The 17,795-nt window shown below is 43.7% G+C and overlaps 1 protein-coding gene and 1 long non-coding RNA gene across 3 annotated transcripts in view; one reads left to right on the top strand and one right to left on the bottom strand.

Moving 5' to 3' along the window:
* The window catches only part of dscama (Down syndrome cell adhesion molecule a), a 129,693-nt gene extending 126,210 nt beyond the window's left edge, over positions 1-3,483 (top strand). For both annotated transcript variants that reach the window (XM_012865221.3, XM_012865219.3), the window contains exon 33: positions 1,476-3,483. In XM_012865221.3, coding sequence (XP_012720675.1) covers positions 1,476-1,855 — 380 coding nt within the window. In that variant the 3' untranslated portion in view covers positions 1,856-3,483. The remainder of the gene's footprint in view (positions 1-1,475) is intronic.
* Positions 3,484-5,728: 2,245 nt separating this feature from the next.
* Positions 5,729-17,795, bottom strand: part of LOC118564607 — a 30,881-nt gene continuing 18,814 nt past the window's right edge. The window contains exon 3 of the long non-coding RNA XR_004931974.1: positions 5,729-6,618. This is a non-coding gene — a long non-coding RNA (uncharacterized LOC118564607). The remainder of the gene's footprint in view (positions 6,619-17,795) is intronic.

Here is a 17,795-nt window from a genome sequence, read left to right as displayed (position 1 = left end):
CAGTACAGAGACACCTAAAACAATGCAGGACCAGGGTACTTGAGAACCAGGAACCCCTGCATTAATAAATTATATTATTATTTGTATTTGCTCCAGTTATCAAACATTTGTTTGATGATTTGAAACAATTTAGTGTGACAAAAAGGACTCCTTTCAGACTGCCATGTAATCCGCTCTCTCTAAAGTTGAAATTTCTCCTACATCTCTGACTGTAAACTCAACTTTTAGAGCAAATTTACCATCTATGTAGGTGTAAGTGTAGCGAGAACTGGGTTGACTCTAAAACAATGACAATAGGGATTATTACAGATACACCGATCATTTAATTTCACGTCTTTTGTAAACCTTTAAGCTGCTGATTTTAGCCTATTCCGCTTTCCTTTTTAGAGCTATAGCATTGAGGTTTCCAAAAGACTATCATTTTCAAACCCTAATACCTTTCTTATAATAAAATAGTTAACTCTGAGTCTCTCACTTCTCTTGTTCATTTTTAGATTATTTCAGTCTTTATACCAGACAAATGTGGGTATTACATAACTTCAGGTGTCATTAGAAAAGAAAAAATAATTTGGCACACATCTGGCCTCCTGTTAAATCTTGTTGCTGAAATGCCTTTACCCTGTACTGTCACACAGATTGTTTCCTCTACTTCAGGGTCACACTCTAGTCCCTGAGGGCTTTGTCCTCCAACTTTTAGATGTTTCTGTATCACCATGAACACGGGTGCAGAACTTGGTTGCTTGCTCAGGATGTAATTTAGCCATTTGATTAGGATGTGTGGAATCAGGGAAACATCTAAAAGGTGCAGGGTGCCGTATATATATATATATATATATATATATATATATATATATATATATATATATATATTCAGAAGTATAATCAAGGCTCAAAGATAACCTTAACTTTATTAAACAGGAAAAGTGTATTGCAAGAAACCAAACTGTGATACTTTAAAAAAAAAATCTTCCAACAAATCTGATATTGAATTAAGATAGTAATAAAATCTATTTAGAAGCTATACCACATAGAAGTATCAGCAGCAAAAACTGATTCACCAAAGACCTCACTGTGTTTAGTAAGGCATCTTTTACCCACTTGGGCTATGGTTTTCCAGTGTGGGGAAGAACCACGCCACAGTTCCAGTGGTAGGTTCTGTTTACCAAGGATAGCAGAGCTGAAATTGTGTAGATTTCGACCATAGATAGATCCCACATGCAACAATACAGAATTCTTAAATCTGAAACTTCCCTGAAACAAAAACAGTGGCTCCCAATGCTTATTTTGGATCAATTCAAGTTTACCCAATACAAGGTCCACCATGAATGAGCAACTCATGATAAAAACGGGCAAACAATATCTTTAAACTGAATAACTTTAGCTACTACAATAAAGAGCAGAATTCAGTCAGTGCTGGTCAAAAACAACGTTTTGTCGTCCTGTGCTAACTTTGCTTTGTGTGTGTCATCCTGCAGGAGGCGAGCTGGTTCACCTTCCTCCATACCTGCGCATGGACTTCCTGTTAAATCGAGGCATGACCTGCTCAGGCTCCTCCAGGGGGACAGCTAGTGGCGAGAGAGCCGCCATGGGTCAGACCTGTCTCGAGCCCCAGAAAAGCCGCTCGCTGAAGCGGCCGTCTCGCATGGCGCCTCCCACACCCACAGAGGCCCCTCAGGCCAGCAGGGACCCAGTGCCCCAGTGGCAGCCTGGCTCTGCGGCCACACTCCCACACAGGGAGGGCTCAGAGCTGGCCCAAGCTGCCAAGCTCAGCACCTCACAGGAGTCCCTGCTGGACTCCAGAGGACATCTCAAACAGAGCAGCAACCCCTACGCAAAGTCTTACACACTGGTATAACAGCAGGGGCACCTGGGACAGGACTAGAACTCACTCTAACACTGGACTTAACACTCAAGTGCAGTAAACTGACTCTCACCACGCAGTTCTGTATATATGTGCCCTCCCCTCATGGCTGGGGTCACTTTTACTAATCTCCTTTTATTTATTTTAGAGTTTTCTTTTACATCCTATTTGTATTTTTTGCTTTTGTTTCCACCTTGGGAGGAAAAAGTCACTCATTCGAAACAACTCCAAGCGGAGCTTTGCCAAACTAATTGAGTAAGAAGGGAGCATTATTTATTCTTGGTAATTCTTTATTATTAATCGACTGTTAGTTGTCAGCAATTAATGATCATTAATTACCAAGTACCAAATGATCCAAGATCAGCATTACTGCTCTATGTTTTTATAAGATCCAGGACATTGTTCATTCCTTTTTTTAGTTTCCTGCAGTGGAAGATGACGATTTGGAGTCATTTTTTTTTCCTACGGAACATTTTTCCCGAGAGGCTGAACAAAACCTCGGGGGAACCTTGGAATGAAAGCAATTGACACCAGTCCAAACTTTTCAGCTGCTCTCAAATTGTTACTTATTTTGAAGAGAAAAGAAAAAAAAAATCTATTTCCTATGGACGCATGGGGACTGACCAACTAAAAGACGATGATTACGGCTGTGGCTGGATTGTCCAGTCAGGCGTTTTGTCACACTATGACATGATCCAATGTGAAGATTTATTATTCTTATTACTATAAATATATATATAAAAAGAGAAATCACTTTTATTTGTGGATATTACAGGGAATAATTTGATTTGGTTAATAAAGTCCTTAGTCATGTTTGCACATATCTTGTTTTAATTAGGAAATTAAGGAGTCTCTGTTCATCTTTCTCTGTGTCCCATTCTTGATGGTGCAATATGATAAAAAGATAAGACGATTATATGAAAACTATTGATCTATACTTTACTGTAATGATAAGAAATAACTATGTTGTGAGTATAAATGCAGGGCTGGACACTCTCCAGCTCTTGTCTTCAGGTGTAGTTTGCCACTGCTTGTTTGCCCAGGTGGTGAATGATGTTAGCTAGAACAGGGAGGCTTTGGAGAACCGAGGGTTTGCACTTTGAGTCAGCCCGACTCAAGCGTGTCCAGATAGACCCCCCCCCCCTCCTTACGGTGCACTAGTTAGAGTCTTTGGAGCGCTTGCTCCTCTCAGTAGATTTACTGTTGCTGCATTAGCAGGGATGCTCCTCGACAGGGAAGATAAGACATGTGAGACAATCCAGCAGAATCCCCACGTCAAACCAAACTTATAATGTCTATGGGAAATATCTAAAAAATGTTAATAATGTGGATATACGTAAGAAGCTGTTTTTAATTCCTGTCTGCCCTGGCCCATTTCTGTTCTTTCTGTTTTCTTTGAGTTAATCTGAAGGGACAAGAGTTTGATACAAAACGCTGTGAGGTCATACTGTCAGTTTCTACGGTTAGTTTTACGATTAACTGTCTTCATTTTGATTACTCATTTTCAAAAAAAAAATGTCACTTTTTTATTTTTAACATTGGTGTTCACCATGGTGGCACTGGAATAAAGAGAAACTAACACAAAGGTTCAAATTTGACTAATAAAATGGCTGTTCCCCAAAGTGTTCTGCGCAGGTTTGACATGACACCACACGGTTCCACCTGACACTACATAAAATATGTCACATACAGCAGAAGCCAGAGATTTACATACACTGCATAAGAAGATGCCTCTCCATAATTTCCTCTTAGTCAGACATTAAAAATCGGACAGAGAACGTTTCCTGATTTAACTCGGGTAGGATTGCCAAACTTATTTCTTGCTAAATGCCAGAAAGATAGGAACGAGATCTATTTTTTTAAAAACTTTCGTCAAATTCAAAAGTTTACATAATTATTCTCAGTTTTTGGCAGAATTGTCCTTTAAACTTTTTGACTTTGGTCAAACATTTTGGATTTCCCTCCAAGTTCCTCACAATAGTTTCCAGGAATTTTGGTCCAGGTGTGTAGGCCGCCTTGCTTGAATACATTTCACACTTTCAGCTCCACCCAGTAATTTTCAGTCGTACTGTGTTCAGGGCTTTGTGATGGTCAGCCCAAAACATTAACGTTTAGTCTGGTTCAGTGTCAGACAGTGGAAAATAAATGTAATGGGTCTTTTCACACCCTCCATCCATCCATCCATCCATCCATCATCTTCCTCTTATCCGGGGTCGGGTCTGCAGCTTCTGTAGGAAGGCCCAGGCGTCCCTCTCCCCAGCCACTTGGGCCAGCTCCTCTGGGAGAATCCCAAGGCGTTCCCAGGCCAGCCGGGAGACATAGTCCCTCCAGCGTGTCCTGGGTCTTCCCCTGGGCCTCCTCCCGGTGGGACGTGCCCAGAACACCTCACCAGGGAGGCGTCCAGGAGGCATCCTAACCAGATGCCCGAGCCACCTCAACTGGCTCCTCTCGACGTGGAGGAGCAGCGGCTCTACTCTGAATCCTCCCCGGATGACTTTTCACACCGTGCATGTGTGCAATGTTTGGTGCCATCTGTTGGCTTGGAAATGAAGCTGGAGATGGTTAGCTTCTTAATCCCCTGGTTTGATCTTTGTTCTCATCATGGCAGACCAGAAGCAGTCTCACCTACCACTGGTTGCTAATGTTCTCAAGGTCTGCAGATGGCAGTGTTGATCAGGAACACAGCTCCCTAAGATTTAGAAGAGTGTGGTTCCATAAACCAATAATGAGAGCTTAAAAACTGTTTTCATTCATATTCATTTTGCTTCTCAAACACTGTGACCAAACAACAAGTGACTGCCTCATGTGTTATCTGAAGAAGATGTCAGAATTCACAAACATAACTTTTTATGGAAAAGACTGGTACATCTGAATAAATCAGAATATTATCAAAAGGTAATTTATTGTAGCAATTCTATTCAAAAAGAGACACTTAAATAGCTTCAATATTGATACATCTCAACAATTTTTTTATGTTAATTTTCATGATCCAGGTTTACAGCTATTGAAAACCCAAATTTAAGTTTTCTAGGAGATGTAAATATTATATGAGACCAATTGAAAATTATTTTAATACATAAATTACATGTCATGGTCATGGCCAGGGGTAAGCCAAAAATGACAGTAGTAAAACTAGTGGCAAGAGGGGTGAAGGCAACCTCCAAAGGAGCAAAGCCCATTCTTTGGTTTACAGATGATCGCTGTGGCTGTGGTAAGAGCCACCACTCTGTGTCACCTTAAAAAACTCCTAAGACAGAGAAGCTGTAAGAAGCATCCTATCTGGGCCAAAGACAAAGAATGACTGAACTGTTCATCAGTGGTCCAATGTCCTGCCTTCAGATGAGAGTAAGATTTGTGTTTCATCTAGGCATCAATGCCTCAGCATTTGGAGAAAGAGTGGAGAGAAATAGAATCCAAGCAGCTTGGGGTCCAGTGTAAAGTTTCCGGTCAGTGATTTGGTGATCCATGTCATCTCACCCGATCAGCCCCAAGCCCACGGCTAAGCAGAACGATAGGCCAATGCAGCCACTCTAGTTTTATCAAAGACGAATGTTTTATCAAGTCCAAAGTCAGCACAACAGTCTACCAGGATTTTAGAGCACTTCACGAATCCTTCTGGTGATAATCGTTATGGAGATATTAATTTCATTTTCATGCAGAGCAGGACTCAACACCTGCTCACACTGCCAAGAGTACCAAAAATTTTAAATTTAAAGACTTTGTAGCATCGGGGCTTTTTCCAGTGTAGCACATGCTGAACGGTGCATGTGTCTTATTCTTGTCTGTGAGGCTAATGCAGACATGGACACAATTTTGCTCAAACTGTGGTTGTTTTGGGAATAATCAACTTTCAAAAGAGAGACAGTATGTGGCTCATCAGTGTTGACTTTATTTTGTTTATTAGTTATTTTTTTTAAATGCATGCATGCGTGCAAGATTGCACACATAAGTCTGTCTGCTTGAACAGTAAGCATATATGAATAAACTCTAGAGTAACACTGACTCAATTATGTTGTAGCAAAAACAAGACACAACAGAAATGACAGTACAAACACAATATTTCACACAGCTGTGAGGGGCTCATGTCAGGGACAGCAGAACATTCACTTCAGATAAAGATAGCAGTGTGAAAGCAAGAGCTAAAGTGTTCCACAATTATAGCTAGAAAGACATTCAGTGGGTCCCTAACTTTTTATTTGAGTTCCTTATTAAATCATAAATAATCTGACCTGCCAGTGTTCTTCTGTTTTAAAACATTATTCCCATTTTTTGACAATAAAAAATTGTGGCTTACATGGTTCTATTAGAATAAATGTGGCTCAACAAAAAACATTGATTCAGAAGTTCTACAGACGTAACACCTTAAAGTGTTACTAATGTAAAATAAAACAAAACAAATAACTACACATAAATAAAACATTTACTTAAACAATACACATATTAAAAAAGGAGTTTTGAACATGTTTTAGTGTTAAAATGAATGAGTTACACAGATTTTCCTAATAGTATATTTCAGCCCATCCTCCCAAATCCACCTCCTGCCTTCTGTCATCACAGTTCTTAACAGTGCAGTTTGATTGACATGCAAAACCAAGACCATATCAGGACTGTGCAAAAACATTTGCTCTATGACTTTACATCCTGCTTCTTTTTCTGGAATTTCCTGAACTGAGACTGGATGGCCACCGCGGCCCTCTGTGTGTCCGGGTCTTCCATGTCAATGTCGAAGTCCTGAGGGACGTTGATCTTCTTTTCATCTGGGTGGGAAAGGAACGGAAAGCAAAGGGTGAAAAGATGGACTTAGGCCTAGTTTTTTTTTCACCTCTCCAGATAGTTTCAGGGATTATTCAAAACATGAATTGGGTGTACCAGTATTAATTTATAGAAGCTTTTTCCTATACACAGAGTGAAAATTATACATGCAAGACAATATACAGTATATAGGTATACATCCAATATATATATCTATATATATTGGATGTGTCAGCCACGTGGAAAGGATAACAATGCCATGACAGGAGTGTGTGAATAACTCTATAAACGTCTGTGTGGATAACACCATCCCCACCAGAACGCTGAGATGCTTCCCCTATAACAAACCCTGAATCACCAGTGACCCAAAGGTCACTAGGTGTTATTATTACTTATTGTTCCTTTAAGAAGAGGTGGCAGTGATAGACTTGTTTCCCTGATATCCCATATTATGACTGTCCTAGAGCGACTCCTGTTGGCCCACCTGAGTAAGCAAACAAGCTATCGGCAACCCCCGCAGTTCACTTATTGCTGTGGAGTTGGAGTTGAAGATGCCATCATACACCTGCTTCAAAAACCTGCTGCCATTTAGACAAAGCAGGCAGCACTGTGAGGATCATGTTCTTTGATTTCTCCGGTGCATTTAACACAATTCAGCCTGATTTGCTTTGTCAGAAACTCCAGAAGACTCAGGTGCAGGGCTCAACAATCATCTGAATCAAAGACTACATGACAAACAGACCAGAGTTTGTGAGACTGAAGAGTTGTGTGTCTAACTAGGTAGTCAGCAGCACAGGAGCACCACACATGACTGAACTCTCACCATAATTTTTCACTCTTTACACCTCAGACTTCCAATACAAGACAGACTCCTGTCATCTGCAGAAATACTCAGTTGACTCTGCAGTAGTTGGATGCATCAGATATGGACAGGAGGCTGAGTACAGGGAGCTGGTGGACCACTAGTGGTGTGGTAGCAATCATCTCATTCAGAATACAAATAAAATAAGGAAGATGATTGGAGATTTCAGGAGAAACAGTAATATAAAACACTCTATTAACATCCTTTGTCCATGTGTGTGTTCATGACTCATTAAAGCGAGGAGATCCGCAATCTTACATAGTGGTGATCCAGGAACAACCTGGTCTTGAACACCAGCAAGACCAAGGATGTAATAATGGAGTACATTATTACCTGGGCGACTGTGGCTTGAGTAGTTGTCTGACAATCTGAAGGTTGTGGGTTTGATTCCAGCTTCCCCTTGTCAAATGTCGATGTGCCCCTGGGCAAGGCACTTAACCCAAATTTGCCTACCGAGCTGCGTCTCAGTGTATAAATGTGTGAGAGCGATTGGGTGAATGTGGCTCTAGTGTACAGTGCTTTGGGTGGTCAGCATGACTGGAAAAGCGCTATATAAGTTCAGTCCATTCACAGGAGCGTGTGGACAGCATTAGGTTCCTGGGCATTTACATCTCCTCTGACCTCTCCTGGTCTGTAAACACCTCCCAAAACACCTCCCACCTAGTCAAGAAGGTCCAACAACAGCTCTTCTTCCTCAGAAAACTGAAACGGACTGGACTTTCCACTGAGCTAAATAACTTTTACACTGCTACCAGAAAGTGTTTTATGTCTCAGCATAACTGTTTGGTATGGGAATGGAAGGACTGAGCACAGGTGGTGAGAACAGCAAAGGGGATCGTAGGAAGCTGTCTGCAAGAACTGGACTCGGTTTATGCAGCATGAGTTCAGAGAAGGGCCAGACCTATTGCCTTTGTTCCCACCCACCCGGGAAATGCGTTGTTTGCCCCACTTCCATCAGGTAAACATTTCAGGAACATTAAATCAAAAACCAAAAGACTCATAAACAGCTTCTTCGCAAAAGCTGTGAGGGCTATTACCCCCTGTTGAGTAGAGTGAGTGTTACACGTTACAGTAACACTACTCTTTCTTATCAGCAATATTTTTATTGCACAGTTCTGTATATGAAGGTCTAAGATTACAGCACAGATTTTACTGCATGAATGTATTATCAAAGAAGCTTTGAGGGATTAATTCATACAACAACACAGTAAATCATATTGTTCAAAAAGGATTGACTTTCATAAATCAGAACGAGTCTTAACAGACCCTAAAGACTATTTGGCACTAGGGTAATGCGCAATGACAATAAAAGATTTTTGATTCTTGATCTTGAGAGAAATGTGGGGTTGGTGGAGAAGTATAAAATACCTTAGTGTTCTCCTGGAGAACAGACTGGACTGGGGACACAACTGTGAAACTGTCTAAAAGAAAGGACAGAGCAGACTGTAATTCCTGAGGACGTTCAGTCTTAGGTCCTTCAGTGTTTGTAACAAGATAGCGCATATCTAACATAGGACGTAGGTCAGTCTGGTAAGGCTCCTAACTCTCCGGTCTGTTTCAGACCGGACCAGTCACAGTGCGGGAGGCGGGACATTAAAATGCGTCACCCTTAGCGTCATTATTACCCATAATGCAGCAGGGCTTTTCTGTAACCATACCAGTCAAGATATATAGAGATTTTAGTTGCTAGTTGCCTTGGAAAATTAAGAAAGTACATGTGAGTACACCATGTATCCTCTGATTTTTCTAGACAAAAGCAGCAAAAATCTTTCATTGGAGAGTTTGCTTGATGGCATGACATGTTAGCCTGGGTGCCATTCCGAACTTAGTCCCACCCACAACGTTTGAGTTCGGGAAGTTCGGTCTGGCATTGCTCACTCAATAGTAGCGCGAGTATGCTCGCCCAATATCTGGCGGCCCAATCAAATTGTCAGGGCGGGCTTTATACGATAATGGACAGATGATCAACAGTAACATAATGAACCACGTCGTTCAATTCGTTTACAACAACGATGGCTGCCGCTGGAGAGTTGAGGTGTGTAGATTCTGCTATTAGGTCTGTTCTAGAAGATAACTTCTTCAGAGTCCTGGGCATCTTGGAAGGAGTAGGCTCCCAGTATATTTTCTCTGATGCCTCAGATAAAGACGGTTCTTCAGGCTGGTCTTATTCGCCGTCTGCCCATTTTCTTAACACAAGCATGTTGCGTTCCAACCTTGTTATAACGTTTTGACAGGACCGACAAATGCGATGCGATTTATTTGACGTTTTGTAGAGTTGTAATCCTAAATGGAGAACTTGTTCGTATGTGCATTCGCCTTTATTGTTTTTCTGAAAAATGAGGTTCATGTGTTGAATGACTCCTTGTATCCTTACATTCTTTTTGCAACACCGGCAAAAATCATTCACGCTTATCTTCTTATTCTAGGCTACTTCTTTTCCAGCGTGCAGTTGAGTTCTGTTGACAACAACTATGCCTCGTTTAACATACGTCACACACTCCGTTGCTCTTATTGGTTGTAGGTCTATCCAATTGAGTGCAGAGGCATTTTTTTCCTGGTTCGTTCGAAACACGCCCCATAATAACAGCTCTATGGAGCAGTATCAGACTCAAATTCTGACTAGAATTGAGTATGACTACATCAGGCTAATGACATGTTTCATGGGACTACAAATTACAAAAACAGAGCGTTTGGATTTTTTATGTGAAATCCAGTTATCTGATTGGTTCCAACCTGTTGCCTTTGAAATCGGGCTCTACCAGATTCTTTCCAGACTCATACACAGTGTATATGTGTCAGTCTGTCTGGCTGGCTAGGCTACATATCTTCCATAAGTCTGTTGTTGAGAGTATGATCTCCTCTGCCATAATCTGTTGGAGTTGCAGCATCAGAGCAACTGACTTAAAGAAGAAGCTCAGCACGTTACTACAAACTCAATCAATTAAAGCGTCCTTTCTCAAAAGCAAAATATAAAAACAAAACTCTTCACTGCAGTTTTTTGCCAGTACAAGGGGAAAGCAGACTCTATGAAGGGGGTGGTGTGTAGGGGGGATAGAGCCCTATGTGACGCTGATTGGCCAAGGAGGCTTAATGTGGGTCTTAAGCCTCACCATGCATAGAACATTGGGAAAATTGGCAGCCTTTTGGAAATCAAGAGTAAAGGTAAGAATCAGATTCAACATTCTCTAGAGAATACACACTCTGGTTTATTCATGCTAGATATGATAGTGGGGTTAGCACAGCTGGCAATAAAAAAAAGCTAAAGATAGTTTACGATGCAAACTTCATTATCATTCAGTTTTTCTTGCATAGTGATAAAACTCAGCTCCAGAAGTGCATCTCTTCTACCCACTGGGAGGGATGTCACCCATGGTCCTTATATAGATAATTAATACTTGCCAACAGCAGGAAGATTAGAAAAAGTGTTTGGAATGCTGCTTTTACATCTGCCTTTACTACTGTTCTTAAAGACAAATCAAAATCAGGCAAATTTAATAAATTTCTATTAGCAGGTTGAAGTTTTTCAGAAAGAATTCAGAAATTCGCCAAATAATTCCTATTGGTGCATTTCCCAAACCTGGAAATAAAAATATAAATATGTACAGTCCCAAAATAGATATCTAGACAGAAATTTTGTATGAAGAGATTTACCTTTGATATATTAAGATGAAAACTTAAGCAATATTTTATTTTCAGGATGTAGAAGAAGCTTTTTGTTGTATTTTATTTGATTATGAAACAACAGCTTTTGTCATAATCTCGGCACTAGCGCTGGTCTGATTGCAAGCTGACACACCTGTGTACCTCTGCCCCATTCTCATTAACGCTCATCAGATCCACCTGCTATTTAATCTGGCCTCAGACCAGACACTAGTGCCAGATTACTTTGAGCCTCCGGTGAGTCTAATCCAGCGGTGTCTTGTCTGTCTGCCTGCCTGCTTGCCCGCCTGCCTGCCTGCCTGTGATCTGACCCGGTTTGTCTCCCGATTCTCTGAGCCTGCCTGATCCCTGTCAAACCTGTTTACCTGCCTGTCATCTGACCTGTTTTCTGTCTCTGGATTCTTTGAGCCTGCCTTGTCCCTGTCAGACCTGATTGCCTGCCTGTTACCAGACCTGTATCTGTGCCCTGACTCTTCCCTCTTATTCTGATTAGGACTGTCTTGGATTCCTGATCTCCCAGCTCTGACTCTGGACTTCTCTACATTCTGCAGTTTACCCCCAAAATAAACTGTCTTTTACATCATCAGTTTTTTGTCTGGCTGAATTCTGGGTCCTTAGTTTTCATTTTTGACAGCTTTTTCAAATTCTAATTATTTTTCTTTTGTGTAACAGCTCATATCAATATACCTTAAATTCACTTAAATTAGTCTCAGTAGCTAAAAATCAAGTCAAAGACGAAAATGGAAAGTTGGCAAAAATGGACAAATGTCAGATGAACACATTTCACACTTCTTGAAAATTCAATTAGCTTTCTCAAATCCCATATATCACTTCTGGGATGTGCCCCTCTGGAATGAGCCCAGGCTATAATGTTCTTTATCACCTGGGACAGAAATCCAATTCAACAGCAGTCTTCCCAGGTTTATCAGCTGCCCTAGAGAGAAGAGATGTGGTTCTCCAGGTGTGCATAAGCAATGCTTTTCTTCGTGGAGGTTACGGAGCCATTTAGCTGTGAATGGACTGCTGTTAACCTGATGCATCTATTGTGTTAGAAGAAAGTTCTCTTGAAGAAGTGGGGAGTATCATACTGAGGATCCCATAGTGTATTGTGACATGGGCTGTTATGAAAAATAATTTTGCAAAAGTGACGAGAGAAAAAAAGGCAACTGGAGGATGAATAGTATCTGCTGTTCTGAGAGAGGAAAACCCAGCAGAGCCGCACAATCACTGCATGTTTATTTATGACAACATGGCAATATTCATTGGTTTGTTAGTGTGTCTGCAAACCACTCCAGGAATATATGGTTTAATCTAATTAATCTCAGACTATCTGAAGACGTGAATAATCCACTCTGCGGCATAGGGTATGAAACAAACTAAATTTTTTACAGTCAGATATTCTCATTAGAGCGATTTTACAGTTTATAACTCAAGTTATCTGTTTTTACAAAATCTAAAGATGCAAAAGGTCAGAAAGAGTAAAATGATTTCCTTGTTTGTTTATAAGTGTCAGTAACAGTCTGATATTTAGATTAACAGCAAAAAGGAAACAAAAATGAAAGACATATCATCTGTCCTGAAACATTACTGTGTTTTGGCTTACATTCTGGAACAGGCAAGAGCAGCTTACCAGTTTTTAAAAGTAGTGATGTCCCATAACACCAATTTCCTACCCAATCCGATACAAAGGAAACAAAAATGAAAGACATATCATCTGTCCTGAAACATGACTGTGTTTTAGCTTACATTCTGGAACAGGCAAGAGCAGCTTACCAGTTTTTAAAAGTAGTGATGTCCCATAACACCAATTTCCTACCCAATCCGATACTTAGGACACTACACGACGGTATCGGTGGTACTGATCCGATTGTGCAAATACGCCTAATGTGCCTGTTAAATCTAAAACAATTGCTGCTGATTTATGATAGTGATTGGTTGCAATTGGCCGCTTCGACTTCTAATCGGGGATATTCAACAAGTTGGGCTGTCTAGGCCCGGTGTTCCCTGAGGACAAAAGAGCAAACAGCCTGTTAAATGTGACATGTAGCTAATCAGAAAGTGAGGCGAGGGAAACCCTGAGAAAAAAACACAGCTCACCTCCATAACATAATGCAGCAAATGTAGAGCCCCTGGTTCATGCTCTCTCCACTCCTTTAACCAACGACTTTTCCTTTTGTTGTGTTTTTTCTCTGTTAAAATTAGTCCACAAACTATCGCCATCATTCTTCCTCGTTGTTCACATTTATTTAATCTGAACTCACGATTGATCATGAGAGGTTTCACAAGACTTCCCGTCTGACATCTGAAAGATCCTGAGTGAAATCTGTTTGTACGCGAAGTGTTGTGCTTGCTGTCTGACTGGACACCACACACTGTATGAGCAAACCTGATCCAGCTTCGATCCCACCCACCCCACCGCCACCCCAGGTGTGAGTGTAGGCGCAGGTGCGGTCTGGGGCTTGGAGACCAACCTTTCAGCAGCTGAGAGGGGGGGTAGCCACTTTTCCCTGTAGGTTACTGCAGAATTCAATGCTTGGAGTCTAAAGCAGTATATTTGCCAGTCATCATCATTGGTCAGAGAAGAATTTGATCCCTGATACCGTGTTTACAGATATTTTGAACAAGAATTTTGATTAGGCAAAATTTGTTGCAGAGCTCAGTAATTAATATCCATTCTAGCGATTAAATGTGTTGTGGTGTAAATACCAGCATAACTGCCGACTCTCCATGATTCAGTATGGACTAATGAAGCCAGCTGCTACTTTCCCCCCAACCTGAACAGCCCACCCCCCTTCCCTCTTATTCCCGCCTACTTTGATAGAATTTTTGAAATTTGTCTGGGGGTGGGATTATGCTTTTACATGGGGGGGGGGTGTTACACTTTGAAAGGCACCGTCCAGAACTGTTAAAACGAGCTATCGTATTGTTACTACAGATTAAGGTACTTTTAATATGAAGCCAAAATAAATATATTGCCCCTCCCTGGGCTGCCACCTTACCGTGGTGGAGGGGTTTGAGTGTCCCAATGACCCTCGGAGCTATGCTTTCAGGGGCTTTATGCCCCTAGTAGGGTCACCCAAGGCAGACAGGTCCTAGATAAGGGACCAGACAAAGAGCAGCCCAAAACCCCTTTATGATGAATGCAATAAATGGACGTCGTGTTCCCTCGCCTGGACGCGGGTCACCGGGGCCCCACTCTGGAGCCAGGCCTGGAGGTGGGGCATGTTGGCGAGCGCCTGGTGGCCGGGCTTTCGCCCATGGAGCCCGGCCGGGCTCAGCCCAAAGAGGTAACATGGGTCCCCCTTCCGATGGGCTCACCAGCTGTTGGAGGGGCCAAAGGGGTCGGGTGCATTGTACAACGGGTGGCACTCGAGGGCGGGGACCTTGGCGTCCCGATCCTCGGCTGCAGAAGCTGGCTCTTGGGACGTGGAATGTCACCTCTCTGGTGGGGAAGGAGCCTGAGCTAGTGCGCGAGGTTGAGAGGTTCCGGCTAGAGATAGTCGGACTCACCTCGACGAATGGCTCTGACTATGGAACCAGTCTCCTTGAGAGGGGTTGGACATTCTTCCACTCTGGAGTTACCCCTGGTGAGAGGCACCGAGCTGGAGTGGGAATACTTGTTGCCACTCATCTCGGTGCCTGTACGTTGGGGTTCACCCCGGTGAACGAGAGGGTGGCCTCCCTCCGCATACGTGTGGGGGGACGGGTTCTGACTGTTGTTTGTGTGTATGCACCAAACAGCAGCTCAGATTACCCACCCTTTTTGGAGTCCTTAGAGGGGGTACTGGAGAGTGCCCCTCCTGGGGATTCCCTCGTTTTGCTGGGGGACTTCAACACTCACTTGGGCAATGACAGTGAGACCTGGAGAGGCATAGTTGGGAGGAATGGCCCACCTGATCTGAACTCGAGTGGTGTTCTGTTGTTGGACGTCTGTGCTCGTCATGGATTGTCCATCACGAACACCATGTTCAAGCATAAGGGTGTCTACATGTGCTCTTGGCACCAGGACACTCTAGGCCGTAGTTCAATGATCAACTTTGTTGATCATCTGATTTGCGGCCGCATGTCTTGGACACTCAGGTGAAGAGAGGGGCGGAGCTCTCCACAGACCACTACCTGGTGGTGATCTGGCTCCGATGGTGGGGGAGGAAGCCGGTCCGACCTGGCAGGCCCAAATGTATTGCGAGGGTTTGGTGGGAACGTCTGGCGGAGTCCCCCGTTAGACGGAGCTTTAACTCCCACCTCCGGGAGAGCTTTGAACACATCCCGAGGTAGGCGGAGGACATTGAGTCTTAGTGAACCATGTTCCGTGCCTCTATTGTCGAGGCAGCTAGTCGGAGTTGTTGCCGCAAGGTTGTCGGTCAGTGTGTTCACGGCGGCAACCCTCGAACACACTGGTGGACACCAGCGGTGAGGGAAGCTGTCAAGCTGAAGAAGGAGTCCTATCAGGCTTTATTGGCCTGTGGGACTCCGTAAGTAGCTGATGTGTACCGGCAGTCGAAGCGGCAGGTGGCTCGGCTGGTCACTTAGGCAAAAACTCGGACGTGGGAAGAGTTTGGAGAGGCCATGGAGAAAGAATTCCGTACGGCTTCGAAGGGATTCTGGTCCACTATCCGGCATCTCAGGAGGGGGAAGCAGTGCAGTACCAACACTGTTTATAGTGGGGGTGGTGTGCTGCTGACCTTGACTCGGGACGTTGTGCGTAGGTGGGCGGAATACTCCAAAGACCTCCTTAATCCCACCAACACGTCTTCCATTGCAGAAACAGAGCCTGAGGACTCTGGGTCGGGTTCTCCCATCTCTGGTGCTGAGATTGCTGAGGTTGTTAAAAAGCTCCTCAGTGGCAAGGCCCCGGGGGTGGAGGAGATTGGCCCTGAGTATCTTAAGGCTCTGGATGTTGTGGGGCTGTGTTGGTTAACGCGGCTCTGCAGCATTGCATGGACACCGGAGGGTGTGTTCCAACTACAGAGGAATCACACTCTTAAGCCTCCCTGGTAAGGTCTATTCTGGGGTTCTGGAAAGGAGGGTCCGTCGGATAGTCGAACCTCGGATTCAGGAAGAGCAGTGTGGTTTTCGTCCTGGCCGTGGAACACTGGATCAGCTCTACACCCTCAGCAGGCTCCTGGAGGGGGCATGGGAGTTTGCCCAACCAGTCTACATGTGCTTTGTGGATCTGGAAAAGGCATTCGACCGTGTCCCTCGGGGGGTCCCTGTGGGGGGTACTCCGGGAGTATGGCGTACCGGACCCTTTAATAAGGGCTGTCAGGTCTCTGTATGACCCGTGTCAGAGTCTGGTCTGCATAGCCGGCAGTAAGTCGGACTCGTTTCCGGTGAGAGTTGGACCCCGCCAAGGTTGCCCTTTGTCACCGATTCTGTTCATAACTTTTATGGACAGAATTTCTAGGCACAGCCAAGGTGTTGAGGAGATCCATTTTGGTGGCCTTAGGATTGCTTCTCTGCTATTCGCAGATGACGTGGTCCTATTGGCTTCATCAGGGCGTGATCTGCAGCTCTCACTGGAGCGGTTCGCAGCCGAGTGCGAAGCGGCCGGGATGAGAATCAGTGCCTCCAAATCTGAGATCATGGTCTTGACTCGGAAAAGGTTAGAGTGCCTTCTCCGGGTTGGGGAGGATGTGTTACCCCTAGTGGAGGAGTTCAAGTATCTTGGGGTCTTGTTCACAAATGAGGGGAAGATGGAGCAGGAGATCAACAGGCGGATTGGTGCGGCGTCTGCTGTGAAGCGGACACTGTACCAATCCGTTGTGGTGAAGAAAGAGCTGAGCCAAAAGGCGAAGCTCTCGATTTACTGGTCGATCTATGTTCCTACCCTCATCTATGGTCATGAGCTTTGGGTCGTGACCGAAAGAACGAGATCCCGGATACAAGCAGCCAAAATGAGTTTTCTCCGTAGTGTGTCTGGGCTCTTCCTTAGAGATAGGGTAAGGAGCTCAGTCATCCGGGGAGGACTCAGAGTAGAGCCGCTGCTCGTCCATTTGAGGTGGCTCGGGCATCTGGTTAGGATGCCTCCCGGACGCCTCCCTGGTGAGGTGTTCCGGGCACATCCCACTGGGAGGAGGCCCAAGGGAAGACCCAGGACACGCTGGAGAGATTATGTTTCTCGGCTGGCCTGGGAACGCCTTGGGATTCCCCTGGAGGAGCTGTCCCAAGTGGCTGGGGAGAGGGACGTCTGGGCCTCCCTACTGAAGCTGCTACCCCCACGACCGGACCCCGGATAAGAGGAAGACGATGGATGTATGTATGTATGTATGTATGTATGTATGTATGTATGTATGTATGTATGGATGGATGGATGGATGGATGGATGGATGGATGGATGGATGGATGGATGGAGGGATGGAGGGATGGATGGAGGGATGGATAAATATGTTGTAGTGACTGCAGCTCTATGGAGCACATGTAAATACAATAATGTGTTTACACAAAAACTGAGACACATTTTAAAACCTAAAGATGAAACATCAGTAGCAGTAATGTAGGTTTCAGTTGTTAAAAAAAACGTCTTAAAAGGGTAGAGATATAATTAAACACATCAAAAGGTTGAAGTCATGCAACTTGTTATGAGTAATTATTGATTGTTTTCTGTGTAGGATTCATATTAGAGAGGCTGGCAGAAGAATAATTCACAAATGAAAGGTTTAA

Source organism: Fundulus heteroclitus, chromosome 11 (genome assembly GCF_011125445.2).
Source record: "Fundulus heteroclitus isolate FHET01 chromosome 11, MU-UCD_Fhet_4.1, whole genome shotgun sequence".
NCBI classification, from domain to species: Eukaryota; Metazoa; Chordata; class Actinopteri; order Cyprinodontiformes; family Fundulidae; genus Fundulus; species Fundulus heteroclitus.
Note: the sequence above shows the minus strand (reverse complement) of the source record. Positions and strands in the feature narration are given on the sequence as shown.